The following is an 18832-nucleotide window of genomic DNA, read 5'->3' on the forward strand; positions in this document are numbered from 1 at the left end:
AAGCCAGAGGAGAACATGATGAGATGGGAGTCGCAGCTGGGTTGGAGGCGATGGACAACATGTACGCCCCTTCTTATACCTTTGCGGGGGCGCTCATGACCACAGATTCGCATGATAAGGGCTACATGTGGAGCCACGCAAGCTGGTCCCTAGACAATTAACGGATCAAGTGCCCAAAAGGTCAAAGCAAAGGGCCTCCGCTTGGTACGCGCTCCGATGGCACCTCTAAACTGTTACAAAATCTATCCAGTGGTCCTGATCACGACCGGAGCATAGCTCTATGGTAGGTTGATGAATTTCGGCAGTGTTTCGCTCAAGAATCCCGCACCCGCGAAGAGAAAAAGAATGTGCGCACCGCCGAGTACCCTGTAGGCCCTAGCATCGTGATCCGGAGCGGTCAAGTGCTCATTGTGGGGATTTAGCGATGGGAAGGTCACAGGATCTGGAATTCTCTAGTGTCATGAGCACATGTATTGCTGTCATCTTGAAATAGTGGAGCAGACATCCTGGGCGCACTGAGGGCGAGAACTTGAAGGAGGTTAGGGACCCCCAAGTTGGACGATCATCGATGTGACGCGGCACTTGGTCGGATGGCGCTTTCGCCCAACACAGCCACCGTGGACGTGCCCGAACCAACCCGCCATCGGGAAACGGGTCTCTCCTATCGTCCAATTGCGATCTGGTACGTGAACTATTTCTTGATAGGCTTGTCCCTTTGAGGTATCGACAAGGGGTGATCGGCCAGTGAAAGGAAGGGCGACGTTTATTCTCGTCTGCTTTGGCTCCAGTCGCTCGAATCTCCTCTGTTGCATGGTAGAGCAAAGAGCATCGTAGGGTAATGGTAATACCCGTCGAGGGTTGATGCTGCTGGCTAACAGGGGGTTCGAATCTCCCGAGATGCATAAGATATGAGTTGCAGTTGTTTTCGCTCTTGAGCAGAACAAGGAGAGCGCCTGAAGGTCGGGTAACTCCGTGCTCGACAATTGCTAGCCGTCCCGTCGATCATGTCTCTCGAGCTCTCCACAAGTACCTGCATCCTTCCCCTTTCTAGCTTTGATCTGTGCTGTATCCTCTCAGTAATGGTATATATGGTCTTCTTGGTTCAGGTTGCTTGTTCGGGACGCGATGCGTTATCTAGGAACTCGCACCCCGTCGCGCTCGAGCAGCATTGGAAGGCTCAGGCTAGTGCGTCTTGCCTCTCCTAAAGCTCTCATTTCCTTCGCAGCCCTGGCATGCAGGTACATCCTTACATGCGTGTTGTCTGCGATGGTGTTAAGCTGAGCTGAGCAAGTGGCCAGAGCACTGTTGGTATGTTTTTTGTCGCGTGGACTGCGAGGAGACACGTGCAGCTCCTTCGTCGGGCTCAGATAACCTCGAGGAGCAAGCTTATTCTCTTCGTTGAATTCGCGCAAGGCTACATAGCACGGCTACGAGGTTGGGTGGGCAGGTGTGCGACGGGGATGGCGGCGATCATGAAGGTTTCGCTATACGCGCGGGAGTAACCTCAGCTGTATATTGTGTAGTAAGCGGCCGCATATAATAGAATTGACGATGCTTGGATTCAGGTGAATTTGAGCGAACAAACAATGCATTGGACATCGTCCCAAGACTACCACTTCGGATCCACTCAGACTAATACAATGGACTGTTTAGCACTGCTGCTTGAAGTTACAAGGTCAGTGCCCTGGTGGGCCTAGACTATCAGATCATTCCTTTGTTTAGCGTTGAAAACCAGAGTCCCCGCCCGATCAAAACTCCCGCCCGCTGCCAACGGTATGTAGCCTCGCTGTTTACGTTGCTTGCTCCAATGTAGGCTTACCAAACTATGACTCGTCCCTTAGATGGATCCGAGGAGGGTCTGGAACGCCAGCTCCAAGGCTCACAAACTCCCGTTAGAACTATTCCGCTTGATTTTTTCTCTTCCTCCATGCCGACGAAGATCGTGCGGACGACGACGATGCTTCTACTTGGGAATACGACGAAGGGTTTCGCGTCACTAGCGTCTGCAGTCACTGGCAACACGTCATCAACACGTCTCCCAAACTCTTTCAGGACATACACATCAAGCATAAACGAGAATGGGTCGAACTCTGCTTCGACCGCTCGCAAGGTTCATGTGGGATACTCCCAGTAACTGTGACTATCCACGTTGCTACGATGCTGCCATCAGTGCTCAACCTCCTAACGGCCAACGGTCCTCGCATCCGCAGGCTTATCTTGCGCGAGTGCGTGGAACAGACCATATCACTTCTTCAAGACCTTCTAAATCCATCCATGAATGCTCTAGCAGACCTATTCGTCTCCCCCAACGACCCCCAGACAAGACGTTCATACCCTGGAGCCGAACTCGCCGCATCCCATCTCCCCGCATTGCGAACCCTGTTGCTCGGCTACGCGAAGGATATCGACTGGTACACCCCTACGTTTCTCCCACTCCGGAGATTATATCTGCGAGGATGCGGGTATGCTGCAGCGAATGTGCACGGCACCTTCAATGACTTTCTCTGCAGACTGCAGGAATGTCAAGCCCTCGAAGAGCTCGAGCTTAACTTGTTTTCATGGCCCTTTGATGCCTACAGCGATCAGGGCAACAGTCGGGACATGTCATCCGACGTCACCGTTTACCTGCCAAACATGCGCAAGGCGCAGTTCCTGTGCCCATCCTCGGAGGAGCCCGACTCTCCAGAGATTTTCCACCTTCTGTCGCACTTCCGCTTTCCAGCTACGGCTAATGTGATCATCTGGTCAGCGGTGCACGATTACCACCGTCACGGCCGTGGTGGACTTCTTCACACCATACCCCAGGATCACGACCGTTTCCTGATGATCGCCGCAGCAACGTCCGGAAAGATCCAGCTCTACTCGGTGACGGTTGGTCGGGGCAGCGGTTCTGGACAAGGAGGAGAGCTGCCCGTCGACATCGACGCCGTGCTCGATGAGTGGGGATACGCTCCGCATCAATTCCTGGACGACGTCTGCACGCTGCTCGCTACAGGAGCTTACTGTCTGCGTATATTTCGAGGCGGACGCATGGCGACGTTTGTTGCAGACGTTCCCTGGGTTGAGATCCTTGTCCCTAGACGGACGTCGTATATCGGAAGCAGATCTACTGCGTCGGGTCCAGGGCGTGATGCGCATTCTAGGAACAGTGTCGGGGGAGGGCGAGCTGCTTGTACCAGAACTGCGTTCACTAGCTCTGGCGGATGTGGTGTTGGACAGGGACGGGTTTTGTGCCCTGCTCGAAGCTCTTGTGGCCCGTGACAGGCACCGGTCCAGGTTGTTTGTCCTGCGATTGAAATTGCGCGCGCGACGTCGCCGAGATTCGTCCTTCGCTGAGGTGCTCGGCGAAATGGGGCTAGACGGCGAATCCCATATAGACGGACAGATTATTTTCGAGGAGCCACCTAGGAACTCGAGCCGTACATAGGGAGTGGTAGATAGCAAGGTATCACTGGCATGCAGACAGTATACATGTACTTCGGTCGTGTAGTAGACAAAACGCAACAATCACCAACTGAGTACGCTTGGCAGTGGGCATTAATGGGGTAGTGGTAACCTGGGTCGTTGCCATCGACCCGCCGGGGGTTCGATTCCCCCTTAATGCACTACATGCACTGCGACGAGTTTTTTCTTTTAATCGACCCTGTCAAGTACTTACGGACGGACAGCGCTAGACCTAGGCGTGGTGTACAAAACTCTGTTCTCAACATTCATCTGGACTGCCGGTCTTCACGTTCCAGGACTCTCATCTCCGCTCGCTTGTATCTCTGTCTCTACTAAGTATCTCCACGACAATCTTCTCCGACCATGATGTCTTTCAAGCTCTCCGTACCTGCCGTCCTCACCCTCCTCGCCTCGCTCTCCGTCGTCTCCGCTCAGCAATGGTATATCTTGTCTCGTTATCAAAACTCGCAGTCGCCGACATCACCCTGTTCACAGTAACTCCACATCTCTCTGCTCTGCGTCCGCGCCATGCTGCAGTCAGTATCTGCTTCACTTGTCGCAGGAGGGTAGTACTAACTGGTGCCACTCTCTCAATCCCATAGGTGAATTCGGCTTCTGTGGTTCTGGAAGCGTCAGTATCCTGCCATTCCTCTGACGGAATACGTCCACGTCGTGCTGACTTGACTTGCGACGTCGGGCGCAACATACGCACAGTTCTGCTTGGGTGGCTGCAACCCGCTCGCATCCAACAGCCTCACATCCTGCATGCCGGAGCCCGTCTGCCAAAACGCCAACGTGAGTGTTCCTGCTCGTCCTGTTCATTCATTCATTTCCTCCACGACACCCCTATGCACCCCTCCTCATCCTCTGCTCCCGAACGACGACCATCCGTGCTGCCTCGGCGGTCTCACCGCCATGACGGCAAGAGCGCGTCGCCGTAGAGCAACGGCATCCATCAATGATGACCGCCGTTGCGCGCGAAGCTCCGAGGCTGCGTATCCCACGGCGATTTCATCGCCTCGAGGTGTGGCCATGACGGCGTGCAGATGTCCGCGTCTCGCGCGGTTTCTTTTGCCCGTTCGAGGACAGCGCATTTATTCTGAGCAGTCGGAACCTGCTCGTTCTTCTCATTTCCGTTTAGCTGGGTTCTGAGTGGCGCGTCTCGCCCCTCGTTCCTTTTGGCCGCTGTATCGTTCCGCCGTCGTCCTGGCGTGCATAGCCATCCCAATTATGTATTGTTCGCGATGGTATCGTTGCATCGAGTGGCGGCTGCGAATCCAGAGCTGAACACATGGCTACAGCCACTGCCGGCATGTCGGCATGGTTCGCGACGCCAGCTTGTCCTGCGTCGCGTGGACTGCGGGGAGACACATGCCGCTCCTTCCTCGGGCTCAGATCGCCGCGCAAGGCAAGTGTTATTCTCATCAGCTTGACGCGACGTTGTGGCGGCTGCGAATTCGGTTGGGAGGCGCGCGAGTGTTAGGACGGTGATTTGATTACTTGCATTGGATGGAGGCGCGCGAGGAAGTGGGCTGAGTTTTCTTGTTGTCCGGAGCCGCGCGCATGCGGCGCGATATGTGGTTGTACGCCCGCGATGCATCGCGCGCAGTCGCTATATGCGCTTGAAGAATCACAGACAATATCCCTGTTTTTGCGTCTTGTCTCCAATACCGGTGTGCCTATGTGCTCTCTCAGGGGTATACCGTCTCCTCGAGTGTCCCCACCGCGCTCGTACATAGTGTTGTCGACAGCCGCTATCACACGATATCCTTTGGTACGCAGTTCGGCGCGTGGCCTTCGTTGACATCTTCGCCTCCCTGCCACGCAGCACACGTTCACCGACTTCTCGCGCATCCTCTCTAACGCGACCTACTTCGACGGCAATGCGACCAAGTACGACTGGGTCGTCAACCAGGGCACGATCCTCAACTCCACCGCGGGCGAGCTCGCCATGACGCTCACCCAGGACAACGGCGGCACCCGCCTCTCGTCCACGCGCTACGTCCACTACGGGACCATCACTGCTCGGCGTGCGTATATTGTCGCAGTGTGGCGGGGGCGTGCTGATGCTGACGGCGATGGGTAGTCAAGACTGGCCGCTGGGCCGGGGTCGTCACCGCGTTCATTACGATGTCCGACATCAAGGACGAGATCGACTGGGAGTTCCCGGGCAAGCAGACCACCCAGGGCCAGTCCAACTACTTCTGGCAGGGCGTCGTACGTACGTGTTCGCTCTCCTTGGCTCCGCTTCTTTTCTCGTACTAACGTATGCACGCGAATACCAGCCCAGCAGACCGCGGGCGCGACGCACGGGAACCTGACGGACACGTTCAGCAACTATCATGACTATACGGCACGTCCTTCTCAGCTTCCCCGAGGGTTGAATGAGAATTGGGCGGACTGACAGGGTCTTACTTTGCTTCTGAATAGATCGACTGGCAGCAGGACACTCTCACGTGGCTCATCGACGGCCAGCAAGTCCGCCAGCTCAAGCGCAGCGACGTCACCGGCTCCGACGGCGTCAGCAGGTACCCCTCCACCCCGTCTCGCATTGAGCTCAGGTGCGCCCAATCCGTTTCTTTCACACATTCAGTAGCATCATGTTGTACTCATCATCGGCTCGACCTGTAGCATCTGGCCCGCGGGCATCAACACCTCCGCGCAGGGCACAATCGAGTGGGCGGGGGGCCTCATCGACTGGTCCGACCCGGACTACCAGTCTGCGGGCCACTTCTACGCCTTTGTCGAGTCCGTCTCCGTCGTCTGCGCCGACGCCAAGTCCAACCCCGCCAATGCGCAGTCGTACGTGTACGGCAAGAACGCGTCCGCGTTCTCGCCCGCCGTAGCGGTCACGAACGAGACCACTGTCAACGGCGCCGCGGGCCTGCGCGCGCTTGCAGCGAGCGGGGGTGCGTGGACTGCCATCACTGCCGGGGCTGCGCTCGCGCTTGCGGCGGTCCTGCTGTGAGCGTGCGTCTGGATGGAATTCGCGTGGAATGTGGATCTACATACTTCTTGGTGCATTGGGATACCCGGCTTGGGTTTCTGCCGGTCGTAATAATCTAGTCTGGGTTATCGTCGTCTTCGCGCCCGGGCCGTCTTCGTGGCCTGAGCTCGGCTGATAATGTATGGATTCCGTACTGGTCTGGTCCTGGATACCTTCGGACGCATCGGCTATGACTTTATGTGGGACTTGTTCGTGACTTGTTTGTTTTCCAGTTGCGAGAGATACCCCAGCGAATGCTGTGCATTGGCTTTGTGTCCTGTCCACGGCCTAAATGTATTATCGAGCGATAAGATGGTTTGAATGATCTTGATGCAAATTCTGCGATGATATACAGGTACGCGAGGATGGGGTCTACAGCAAGGATAGCAATGAGAGATGGTCCGTATTGTGCGAGGGTGGTCTTACTACTTATGCGTGGAAGCCGATCCAGAAAATGACATCGAAAAGCGAGCCGCACAGCCTCTCCCTATGAGAGCGGACTCCGGGGCTCCTCCAAGTCCACCAAAATCCCACTATCGTCCCCGATCCCGTCCAGCTCCTCGTCGTCCCGCCACTCCTCAATCAAGTCCTTCGTCTCCTGCATGAGCATCTCCACCGCCTCCGCCCGCGACCACGCCTTCACCAGGCCCTCTGTCTCTGCGAGCTCGCCGTTCATGTCTGTCATCGATGAGTCCATCGACGACACGTTCGCAAGCGGCAGGAGCGGATAGCCCAGCATCGCCTGCGCCACGCGGATCCGCCGCACCGTCATGCGCACCAGCACCGGCGACTCCACGACCATCTCCCGGGCGAGCGCGAGCGCACTGCGCGAACTCCCGATTCCACTGCGCTGCCCGCTGGGGGAGAACGAACGGCGCGGTCCGCCCCCTGAGGGCGAGAGCGGGCGGACAGGTCCAAGGTGTACAATCTTGGGACCGGACTCGCGCGCCGCGCGGCGGGAGGGTGTCAGTGGAGAGGGCATGAGCTGGTACCCGGCCTGGCGCCCAGGCCCGTCTTCCTTGCGCGGAGTTGAAGACTGCATGCCGAACTCGTCGAACGAGGGGAGCGACACGGCGTTGGCGAAGAGCGTCGAGCTGCGCGGGGTCGACACTGCGCTTGAAGGGTCTGCACCGCTCAGGAAGCTCCGCCGCGGCTTAGAGAAGATGTTTGAGACAGGCCGATTGCGGCCACGCGCAGTTAAGGGGGTGTTAAGCCCGCCGGAGGGCATGCCCATGGCGCTGATGATGGGGCTCGCGGCGAGGCTCTGGTTCCCTGCGCCGTTAACGATCAGCTCCTGGTGCAGAAGCGCGACCTTCTCTTGTATGAAGACACGCATTTGTAGCGCGAGGGGGGTGCGCCGGAGGCAGAGCCACTCGATGAGCGACCAGGTCATGTAGTCAATGATGCGAGGGCGGCGCTCGGCGCGCGTGCGGTGTGCAGAGGGTGCCATGGAAGGGGTGAGGAAGGGGTTGCCGTCGTCTGCACCGATGTTGAAAGAGCTCGTGCGAGGTGAGTGCGTTGGTGATGGTGGTTCCGAGTAGCCGCCGCGAGAAGGGATTGCGAACCCTGCGTCTCCGTCCGCAAGGGTCTCCTTCAAAACATCACCGATCTGCCCCCATATGGAGGGGAACACAGTAGAAAGCTCTTGCTCAGCGCGAGTTGTGATCACCTTCAGTATTTGCAGGGCAACGACGAGGGCCATGGCTGGCTTCGGGTCTGGCGTGGAGGAAAGTGACCGACTATCCGTTGACTTGCGACGATCAAGGCCAGGTATAATGTTCCGTGAGTCAGGGCGAATGTAGTCTGCGCGCTGGATCACGTTCAGAACATACGCGATGAGCCGCAGCCATGCTTGCGCATAGACGTCCCGTCGCCACTTGTCCGCCCACTGGCTGTTGCTAGCTATCTCTACTGTCGCCTTCATGCGCAGAACAAAGGGCAAGATGATGCCGGACAGGAACTCGTACGTTGGCTCGCGTTTCTCCAGTTCTGACATCACATCTGCACCAATCACAAGCAAGGACCTGTCCAAGAGATCGAGGATGCTACCTCGGACAGTCAAGGTCCACAGCAGGTTCTCCGATGCCGCTACTTCGCATGCTTCCAGACCCGCGCTGCAGTATTGGTTGACCAAAACTCGGGAAAAGGCTGGCTGGTTGGCGAAGACTGTATCGGAGGCCAGGGACGTTACGACGTCAAAGACACCGGAGAAGTCGACTGTAGTAGAGTAGGATGATATGATCGGGGCGACATCCGAAAGAAGCGTGACGACCTGTTTCAACTCAGGATGCACAGGACGTATGAGTATCGCACGAACATAGTCTGCGAGGAACTCCGCAACACGTAGGACGCTTGACTTCGAATCCTTGAGTATGACCTTCACGACTTCTAACACCCGCTGCGATGCTAAGGCTGACAGCGTACCGCCCGCCTTTGTGTAGCCGACGACTAGGGAAAGCAGATCCAGTCGCATCGCCAAGAGGTCGCTGGGAACAGAAGATTGAGGGAGGTTGGCCTGATTCAGCCCGGTCTGCGATACAGCGTTCGAACCAAGCTCGTCGACTAGAGAGGCACCTTCGGACGTCTTCGGTTTCGCGATGCCCTTGTTGAGGAGGATGGAGGCAAGCGCACTGATTCCATCCTTGAGGACAGAGCGAGCTGAAGCCGAAGCGTGGTAGAGATGCGGCGACAGGAACATGAGAAAGCGGAGGAACTGCTGTGCTCGTAGGATTGTCGGGTTATGGGCAATGACAGTAAGGAAGAGTCGGACGAGATCGTCGAGACTTAACCGCTTGCTATCGAACTCATCTGGTACGTCCACCGTCAATTGATTCTTGTCCTGTGCGCTGCGATGTACCGAGGCGAGGAACACTTGAGGCACCTTCTCCGCGATTGTGACTAGAATTGCTTCCTGCTCCTCGAGCTTGGTGAGCGCACTGAGTGCAGAAACCTCGCTGTTGGTCTGTGATGCGCTGTTCTTCAAGGTGGCGAGCAGAGCGAAGATGTTTCGGCATACGTAAGATCCGTCGACACCTGGCAAGGCGATGACGTTTGACATCACATCACAGGTCTGGAAGATGAAGGATTCTTGGTGGAGTGCGAAGAAACGATTGACGGCGAACTCGATCACCGCCCGGATAGTAGGTTGAGACGCGGCTTCGCAGTAGACCTTGATCACCGCTGGCATGAACATCGTGTAACCGCCTCCGGAAGTGAAGAGCCGTCTGAAACGAGTACTTGCGATCAAGTAGTCTGTAAAGCGGTAAGTGAAGCATTCCTATCAGGTCAGTCGTTGCACTTACTGAGCATCGCATGAGAAACAATGCCAACGTCGTCACCATGGGCAAGCATGATCCGATTGAGTCCATCCAGTAGTAACGCTAGCTCTTCTCGATCGTTGAGATGGCGGGACATGGACCGGAAAACCTGGTGAAGTAGGAGCAGATGACTACGTGCCAGGGTAAGGGATAGAGCTATCAGTGTTGGATTAGTTGGTGCTGGTGGAAGCCCCTGGACAGGTATGTATGCAGTCAGAGGGATAGAGTTCTGGTGCAGGTCGTCAAAGTGAATGGGCAAGACAAGTGTCGTGAGATTCTTCCGGAAGATCTTGACATCCTGAGCATTTTGCCGAAGCAGATTGAGGAACACCATGTTCTGCGCAGTCCTAACCATAGTGACCCATACCACTGGAGCTGGAAGGGCATCGAAGGGATCGTAGTTGGACTCCAACGACCGTGGAAACATAGGTCCAGGCTGCGGAGCATCGTTCCACCACAGTGATCCCGATGGAAGCAGTAGCGTGTCCACCTTTGCTCGTCGTATATCGCGCATTGACATCTTGCTAACCTGGGGAGCAAGTTTGGCGACAATGGGGGAGCTATAACCGAAGCCTAGCAGTGGATCGACGCTCTCCGTATGGCGCATAAGGCCTTTCAGGAAGCCGACGACGTGGTTGAGCATGTGATGAGCAGCACCCGGAGGTAAAGCGAACTCGCAGTGAAGGAAATTGCGTAGAGTGGTGATAGCAGACATGATTCCAGTAGCGTCCCCGGAGAGCTCATGAAACACAGATCTACAGAGCAGCTGAGGATCATCGCGCATTAGGTCGAGCACTAGATTGCGTGCAGTATTAGCGACGACGAAGTCGCTATCCTTGACCATCGCTGCTAGCTTCGGGAAGAATCCTACTAGAGTAGCGACAAAGACCGGACGTCGCTTCGCACGCGACTGACCCACAGAGGAGTCCTTTCTGGACAATGGCAATTCCCGTGGAGAAGCTCGCGTAGGGGACGGCTCAGGGCTCGGGCTAGGACTTTGGGACTGGAAGGTAGTGGCAGCGGCATCGGGTGACGAGCTCAAAGAGTCTAGCTGTTGTGTCGGAAGGCGTGTCATTGGCGTCTTGATCCACTCCGTCTTTGGGTCCATTTCACCTCGCTCTTCCGCCCATCCAACCTCGTTGAGTCGTCTGCGGAGCTCCAAAGGAAGGACGTGACCTTTGCTGTCCTTGAAATCGTTGGGATCCTCTTCCAGCTCGAAGAGGTTGCTTCCAATATCCGTCGGGACGAAGAGGACCGGTGGTCTTGTCAATTTAAAAGGTCGTCGATAGTTCTTATCGAGTATTACTTCTTGTGACAGAAGCTGGAAACGCCAGCTCGCCATAGTCGCCATCCGCTGAACCGCATGGCGCCTCATAGAGACTTCTGCACTATACACATCAATGAGATGCCAGTTACGAGCATACGCTGGTAGGCCCTGGCATACCTCGATAGGTCCTGATTGATGAGCGCGGAAAACTCTGTAGGGATTTTCTCTGCGCATTGCATGACAAGGAAACAGGTCTAGACAAGATATTTAGGAAGTGCATTTGTACCTCAAAACGAAAGCTTACAGGTGCGATCACGTGCGGCTCAGGGTTGTCCAGGTGCTTGTACCACAGAATCGGACCCAGACGCATGTAATCGTCCGGTTGCAGTAGGCCAGAGACCGTGACGAGCAGATCTAGCGCGGTACTGACACGTCTATCGACCAGGGATTGCAGCATTGTAATTCGGGAATCGAAACTATCTTGATAAGCGTCGATAGAACCGCTTTGAGAGGCCGTCTTGCCCTGCTGAGTGTCGACGCCGGTGGGACCAACAACAGTAGTACGACGCTGAAGGGACAAGTGAGCGACAGAGCACAAGGAGAGCACGTGATGATTACCTTGCCACCGCCACCCAGACCAGCCTTGGCTTGGGAGTAGAGCGCGATCAACTTAGACAATGTGCTGACGGCCTCGTCCTCGTTCAACTCATGGTCAGGATCGGTGTTCGCATCGAAGAGATATGATGACGTCCAATTGACTACAGATGGTAGCCACGCGGCACTATAAGTAGGTGAATAACCACATCACGGGGAGCTGGAACATCCTACCTTCTGAGAGAGCGCGTGAACAGCCTGCATTCCCGGAAGAGCGCGCAGAATAGCAGTCTCTGAGAGGCCGGGATCAAGGTAGTTTGCTCCTGCACAATAACACGGTAAGGAACATAGCGTTCGTTGCTGATGGAGGATAGAACAAACCTTGGCCTCAATCAGCATGCCTAGTCTCGCTTCTAACGAGACCACAAACTTGTGGGTGACAGTGAACTATCACGATTTTAGCCATCAGGTGTTTAGCCTGCAAGGCATCGATTGACTTACCGCAGCTGGGTCCTTCAATTGACGCATCCTCCGCAAATGATGTAGTAACTCCACCATAATCACCATCTGTCCTATTCGCACCCTCCCTTGAGTCGGGGCCGCGCCTGTAGGCTCCGTAACCTTGCGCGAACCAGTGGGGTCCATCATTATCGCTACGGACATCATTTCGGGATTATGCGTCCAGACTCCAGGGTAGAAGCGCGCGACTGAGTAGAGGGAGCAGAGATGGTTCGCAATCGTGAGATCCTTCATCGATGCGGCACAACCGAAGACCGGCTTGAAGAACGCTTTCGGACAGCTGATCGCTGCGGAATCGAGGAAGTCGGAGAGTGGTGCACAAGAACGTTCCGGGGGATCTCGTGTCAATCGCTGCAGAAGAGGAAAGGTTGTAAGGAATTGGCTCAGACAGAGAGCTGTTAAGCTTACGTCACTGATAGCGGGCAGAAGATCAGGGATCAGAGACACCCGAATGTCTTCGGGAAGCTCTTCAAGGATGGGCATGAGACGCAGAATGGTAGGCCATTCCCCCTGGCCGATCTGGTTGATCACAGCGCACTCGTTCAGTACGATGGTAGCAGACAGAGAAGAGATTGCTACATACAAGGTTCTGCAGGGAGCGTTCGACGCTCTCGCGCCACTTACCGCCTTCCTGGACCCAGTGCGAGAAGTATAGCATCACCCACTCACGTTCGCTGGTCCCTCGTATGCACAGAAGCTCCAGCACCAGCCGGATGATGCTGCTCTGAATCTCGCCTACGACCGCGAATGCGTCGTCTTGCATCGCCTCGACTTCTGGTAGAATACGGGTACGCAAGAGGTGTATGACTACGTCTGCGTCGTAGGTGTTCTGACGTGGGTCGAGCGATCCATTGAGGAGCAAGGATACCGAAGAGTTGACGAACGTCCTCAGTTTGCGCCAGGTCATGGTCGTGAGGAGGGGAGAAAGAAGCATTTGTGAGTCGGAGGATGTCCAATGCTCCTGCAGCATATTATCGTCAGCAACGGTAAGGGCCCAATGAGGCAGAAAAGCCCACTTCAACAAGGTTATGTAATGTCCATCTCCTCAACACCTCTGAGCCAACCTCCAGGCAGCCTATCACGCTCTCCGCCGCGATGATCTCCCTCACATGCTCGTCGCTGTCCCCTTTATGTCGGACCCCGTACTCCTTCTCCAGCGCCTGTGGACTAGGTGTTCCACTCTGCCCGCTCTTGATGCCAACGATGTACGCCGCAACAGCGTCAGCTTCTTGCCTGGAGTCTTGTGATGATCTTAAGACCACTAGAAGAGAGAAGAGACATTGCAGCAACGTCTGCAGGATCGCAGGCGTCTCGACTTGGAATGTCCGGTCGCGAGAGAACAGGATATTGGAGAGGCTACCAAGGATGCGCATTCGCGACCTAGAGTAGACAGACGCAGCTTTGCAGCACCATATACAGCGATCCAACTCGGCCTACAAACATTTCAGGAAAAGTAGCATATGAATGTGATCCGCGTCACGTACCTCGTGCGACGCAGCTTTCCACGTCCTAATGGCGTATTCGAACGTCTCGACCGCAGTCTGCTGCTCCACAGAAACCTGCTCGTTGCTATGCGGCCCTAGGAAAGGCACAAGCAGCGCTGCGAGCACCTGCGTCTCGCACGGAAGAGTCTTCGGACGATTCACAGAGGTGGAAGACGTCAATGCTCTCGCAATATGCGTGACCGTCGGCGCTGCGCGAGAGCTAACGCCTAACGACATCACGCTCTGCGGTCTCCTCAAACCCCCTCCGCCCGTGGCCTGCCGTGGATGTCCAGAACCACCATTTCCTGCTGTGGCTGAGGAGACGTTGGATGAGGAGGCAAGGAAGGGTAGGTGGAGCGTAGAGCCGAGGGTGTTGTGAATCACCGGTTCTGCTCTTTGCGCTTTCATGGTAGGGACGTCACCAAAGCGGACCATCATACACGCCTTGCGGATCTCGTCTACCAGCCGGCGGGTTTCGTCGTGGGTCACATCGCGGACTTGTTCCACAACGTGTCTCATAGATCGTTTCTGTCCGAACCGGTAACCGCGCGATGGCGTGGATGGACGTGATGGTACAGCAGTGGACGGTGTCTCCGGTATGGCATCCCAACTGGATGGCAGAGGTGGAGGGGTAGCGGATCGGATTGATGAGGAGGAGGAAGGGAGAACATGCGATCTGAGGGTGTCCCATCTGCGGCGTGAAGGTGAAAGAGGCGGGGCAGAGGAGTCATCAGCCGCTACGACGACAGTGCCACCGAGATTGAGCGGGGTGACATTCGCCCGGCGGGGGATGGGTCGCGCAGTTGGAGGCGTCTTCGGTGGTCGCGGTGTCGCCACATCCTCAGCCGATGCTAGCGGGCCGTCTTCCTCTTCGGGAGATTGGACTACGCCCTTCTCGGTCCATGCAGAGCCGTCGCCGAATGGGTCGACGCCCTCCTCTATCTTCTCCGAGAGGGAGAGGAGATTCGAGGATGCAGTGGATTGTTTGCGGGAGTGCGAGGCTCCGCCTGATCCAGGGTCCTCGGAGTTACTGCGCTGCTTCTTGAGGGACTCGAGGGAGAAAAGGCGGCGAGGGAGAGGCCTTCCTCCGCTTGGCTTCTTATTTCCGGAAGACATCTCTTCAGCTACAGGGGAATATCAGCATATCAATTCTGCTAGAGGGCCTCTTGCACATTCATTCGGACTACGCATGACTTGACAGACCGCCGCGCCCAGTCGCAAGACGGTGCATTCTCTCAAACAACGGAAAGGCTACGGAGAGAGAAGGCACTGGGAGTAGGATGCTCTGTCACATTTGATGCGAGGAAGAAGTCTAGCAGAGTGCGACTCACAACAGGAGCAGTAGGCATATGCTCAGGTTGGTGGCGAGGTGATGCTACAACTGCTTCGCGCCGTAGCCAAGGTCACGACGACGACCTGTCCTCTACGACACGCCTGCACATCATGACAGCAGCACAGACATGTGATTACGGGGCGATTCTGGGACGATTCTAGAGGCAGTTTTGTTCTCAGAATCGCGCAGAATCGCAGTAGCTCCTCCGGAGGAGCTTCTGCCCTCCAGAATCGCGACCATGATCATTCCCAGAATCTTCCTTCGGTATGGGGTAGGCGGAGTAGGCCGCGATTTCGGCACGATTCAGATATTCAGAATCGGCGCAGAATCGCTTAGAGAATCGCTTGAAAATCGCGCACTCTGACCACTCCTATTACGAGGTGTACTCGTGTAGGAGCGCCTGGGACTTGCGTGCTCTCTGACCACCCCTGATGTGTCCTTTCCGCTCCCGTTCGCTCCCGTTTTGCGCGCGCAACCCGAGAGAAAGAGGAATGACGATACTCACCTATACTTCGCGACAATATGTAAAATATCATGGACACTCACCGAGCCCTAAGTCCTTTGTGCGAGTTCGTCCAGATCTTCCCTAGGTCGGTCACTGTACCTGGTCAGTCCAGTTCCAATGGTATTGCTCCGACGAGAAACCACTTAGTAGTCCAGAATAAAGCAGAGGGAACGCTAGGAGGGATGATATGAAGATGTTCGCTGCTAGATAGCCATCTGTATCCGAAGCCTGAGGGCAGGGAAGAGGACGGTGGTAGAGAACACCGTGCGCGTTGCCGCAGAGGCCGAAAGCATACAGCAGCCGCCCAACGTCCACTGCGTCTGCAGTGAATGCAATCCCCCCAGCGCGATGCGACGCAAGCCCATATTAGGTAGAAAAATCTTATGTAAGGCGCTTAGCTCAAGAACATCCAGCGCTGCGCGAAGAGGACCCGCCATTCGTGCTCCCTCCCCTCCCTCGCTGCGCTCGGGGGGTCCCCCGAGCCGGGAGCACTCAGGCGGGAACACTAAAGCCTCGCTCGCGCGAAAAAAAATAGACCGGCGACCCCTTGTGGGGGTCAGAAGAAAGACAAGTGGCCAACCCTAACCGCTAACCCAAACCCAAACCCTAACTCCCAGCCCGAACCCCAACGAGCCTGCTCGGGATTCGAGCTCTCGCACGGAAAAAGAAGAACAACCATCGTTACCACTGCACCAGAAACTTCTGCAATTTTGTCCTAGGTGCGGCAATATCACACCGTCTTGGACACACTTACCATACAAGGCAGGTCAGATCAAGCGCCAGCGTCGACTGTCGCATCGCGCTGGGCGGATTGCATTTACTTGCGTCTGCGACCATCAACACTTCCGAACCACTAGCTCTCCATATTCTTGTGCTATAGTGCCCGTTCTTATACTCGGCTTGCATCAATTCGTGTACTTTGCATGCCGCTGCACAATGGTCTTATCGAGGGAGTACCTATGTGGAAGATGTTCAAAGTGAGGCATACGGAGGTGTGTGTCTTGTGTACTGTTCCCAGCTGATGGCTCTCCTGACGATTCATAGTTATTGGAAGCGACATGACCCGACATGAAATATCACACCATGGTTGTGTCTATATACGAGCATCCCGGTCGGGCATGTGTGGCCTCTCCATCGATCCGCGTGCTGAATTACACAGGTCCGTGCTCATCCTCACTTGTTCTAGACTCCACCAGATGGGTGCGCCATGCATCAAGTAAAGATCTTGGATCCGTATGAGCGCGTGGTAGGGTTGAGATATGGGGATAGTCGAAACACTATCTTACCAGCTGCATACGGATCGTCCTGGTGCAATGTATGACGTGAGTAGATCTCAAAATGCATGATTATCATTGATGACGAGCTTGGTGTGTGTACAGTGTCCGTATGCCTCAATGGCGATAAAAACCGTGCTTCGATAACCGTGCGACTACCGCCGCACGTCCGGTGTAGGCAATGATCAGCTGTGCGGCCGGCCTGTCCCTGGGCTTATAGGCACTCGACCATCAAGGTCGCTACAGAAGTATCACCGCCGGCGTGGCCATCGCGCCGTGTCGATGCAGACAGTTCCTTTACGTCGAACTGACCTAAAAAAAAAGCGTGTCGTACTTCTCATCGATCGTAGTGTGTTGCACTGTGGGTGCGATATCGCACGGCGGGCTTCCCTGTTCTACATCGGTCAGCCGCAAGTAGTGCTCAATGCAAGCTCTGCTCTAAGTAGGCGAGGTCAGTATCCATGTCCTTGTTTTGATCTCTTCCAGGCAAGCTCGCCGACGACGCAGCGTCGCCGGACACGCAATGAGCCGGATATGTGCGCATGCATGCTGGGCGGTTCAACCAACCTGTAGGCTTCTGTGGGTGCTTCGCCAAGGCTATCGCTTGTTAAGGCTGGACCCTGTTGTGGCAGACTGTCCTCCCAGGTGATGATGATCTCTCGTGGGTGGACGGATGCTGCCTAAGCGAACGCCGATGATTCTTCGGCGCGCTGCTCACACATTGTGGGAGCATGTCTCCCGTGAACGGACATATCGTAGCCTGGTGTCCAAGATGGAAATTTACCAGTCCCCTTGTCAACGTCCACGGCCTTCCCCTCTCCTCGGGGTGTTATTAGCCAGCATGCACATCCTCCTGCTCATTGCCCTCGGAGGCCTGCTCTGCTACGTCCTTTGTGCTCGAGCGCAAATATTCTATTCTTCCTCCACGATGACCTGCCTGGGTGTTTACGGTTGGGTATGTTGCATTGCTGGAATCAATGGCGCATGAACTCTCACGAAAGGTCAGATGAACAACAGCAATTCACAAGACCCGTGTTACATCACTGCCTGGCTGTTTGGCTCATACCACGATAGCGAGTGCGAGTTTCTTTCACCAAGGGATCTATTGCTGATTGATGTGATAACAGACTATACTTTGGGACCGCTGAACCCAGGATACGAGTACATTTCCCCAGGGCCAGAGGGGCACGTTTCGTGTACTACTGTCACTTACTCGACGATGTCGGCTTGTGCGGTCTGTCAGGGCCGGACTGTTCTTGATATACAACCGTAAGCTAGCTTGAATTACGGCTCGGATGTGTACTGTACTGACAATGCCAAACTTCCTAGATGGTCTCAATTCTCAGCGGGTTGTGACCAGATCTTCAATAGGAGGTGAGTGAGTCTTGCCACTTGACCATCTGGAGAAGCGAGCGAGCTTTATCCTAGCTATCCCCGAGTGCTTCCTCGAGGCATCGCCGTGCAAGCATGGGCATATCTACCTCTCACGATGAGTCTGGCATGGCTTTTGACTACTAACATATCTGATGTCCTTCAGCCTTACAACAGATTTGACCTGGTTACAGCGCAAATTCTTGCTGAACAGAGTAAGTGACCTTCCGTTTATTGTACCACCGTTGATGACAACCCTCTAACGCCTACAGACCCTGTGGAAAGCCATGGCCCACCCGTCATCAGCTTCGATCCTACGGATACAGAGCTTCCCTCAACTTCTCAGCAGGTCTCTGTATCTACTGTGTACGTTCAAGAAACTCCCACGACTCCTCCGACCGCTGCTGGGGCTTCTTCGTCAATGTCTCCTGCTAGTGGACCTGAGACCAGCAATACATCTCCCGCCTCTCCTTCTACAAACCATATCGACATCGTGGGGGTCGTTGCAGGAAGCGTTGTAGGTGGGGCAGTATCCTGCCTCGCAGCGGCGGCCCTAGTTTTCTGGATGATCAGACGGAGGCATCGGGCCATGTATGCCCAAAGTCAGCGCTAACCCACCATATGACGGTCATGATCGGCTGATTTCGACTCTGTCTTAGAGCTGCAGCGGAGGCACGACATCGTGCTTTCCTCATCCTCTCCCCCATCACCTCCCAACACCATGGATGAGCTGTCCCC

The 18832-nt window shown here is 55.5% G+C and overlaps 3 protein-coding genes and 1 non-coding gene across 4 annotated transcripts; 3 read left to right on the forward strand and 1 right to left on the reverse strand.

Annotated features, from left to right (window-relative positions):
• The first annotated feature begins 3534 nt into the window (after nt 1–3534).
• On the forward strand, nt 3535–3605 carry DICSQDRAFT_t120. Its single transcript has one exon. It is a non-coding gene; the product is annotated as a tRNA-Gly (tRNA).
• Nucleotides 3606–3810: 205 nt separating this feature from the next.
• On the forward strand, nt 3811–6412 carry DICSQDRAFT_148289 (uncharacterized protein; the record flags this gene model as incomplete). Its single annotated transcript, XM_007367414.1, has 9 exons — nt 3811–3884; nt 3940–3980; nt 4047–4075; nt 4159–4239; nt 5273–5474; nt 5531–5665; nt 5730–5797; nt 5875–6005; nt 6076–6412. The coding sequence occupies 9 exons, from the start codon at nt 3811–3813 to the stop codon at nt 6410–6412; spliced, it is 1098 nt and encodes a 365-aa protein (XP_007367476.1).
• Nucleotides 6413–6917: 505 nt separating this feature from the next.
• DICSQDRAFT_64268 (uncharacterized protein) lies at nt 6918–14019 on the reverse strand (the record flags this gene model as incomplete). Its single annotated transcript, XM_007367415.1, has 12 exons — nt 6918–9682; nt 9733–11135; nt 11192–11268; nt 11319–11582; nt 11633–11795; nt 11843–11931; nt 11990–12055; nt 12110–12478; nt 12536–12646; nt 12711–13088; nt 13144–13560; nt 13612–14019. The coding sequence occupies 12 exons, from the start codon at nt 14017–14019 to the stop codon at nt 6918–6920; spliced, it is 6510 nt and encodes a 2169-aa protein (XP_007367477.1).
• Nucleotides 14020–16371: 2352 nt separating this feature from the next.
• On the forward strand, nt 16372–17070 carry DICSQDRAFT_138231 (uncharacterized protein). The gene is made up of 3 exons (XM_007367416.1): nt 16372–16441; nt 16494–16771; nt 16829–17070. The coding sequence occupies exon 2, from the start codon at nt 16533–16535 to the stop codon at nt 16686–16688; it is 156 nt and encodes a 51-aa protein (XP_007367478.1). The 5' UTR covers nt 16372–16441; nt 16494–16532; the 3' UTR covers nt 16689–16771; nt 16829–17070.
• Nucleotides 17071–18832: the final 1762 nt, after the last annotated feature.

This window comes from Dichomitus squalens, assembly GCF_000275845.1.
Source record: "Dichomitus squalens LYAD-421 SS1 unplaced genomic scaffold DICSQscaffold_25, whole genome shotgun sequence".
Lineage (NCBI taxonomy): Eukaryota > Fungi > Basidiomycota > Agaricomycetes > Polyporales > Polyporaceae > Dichomitus > Dichomitus squalens.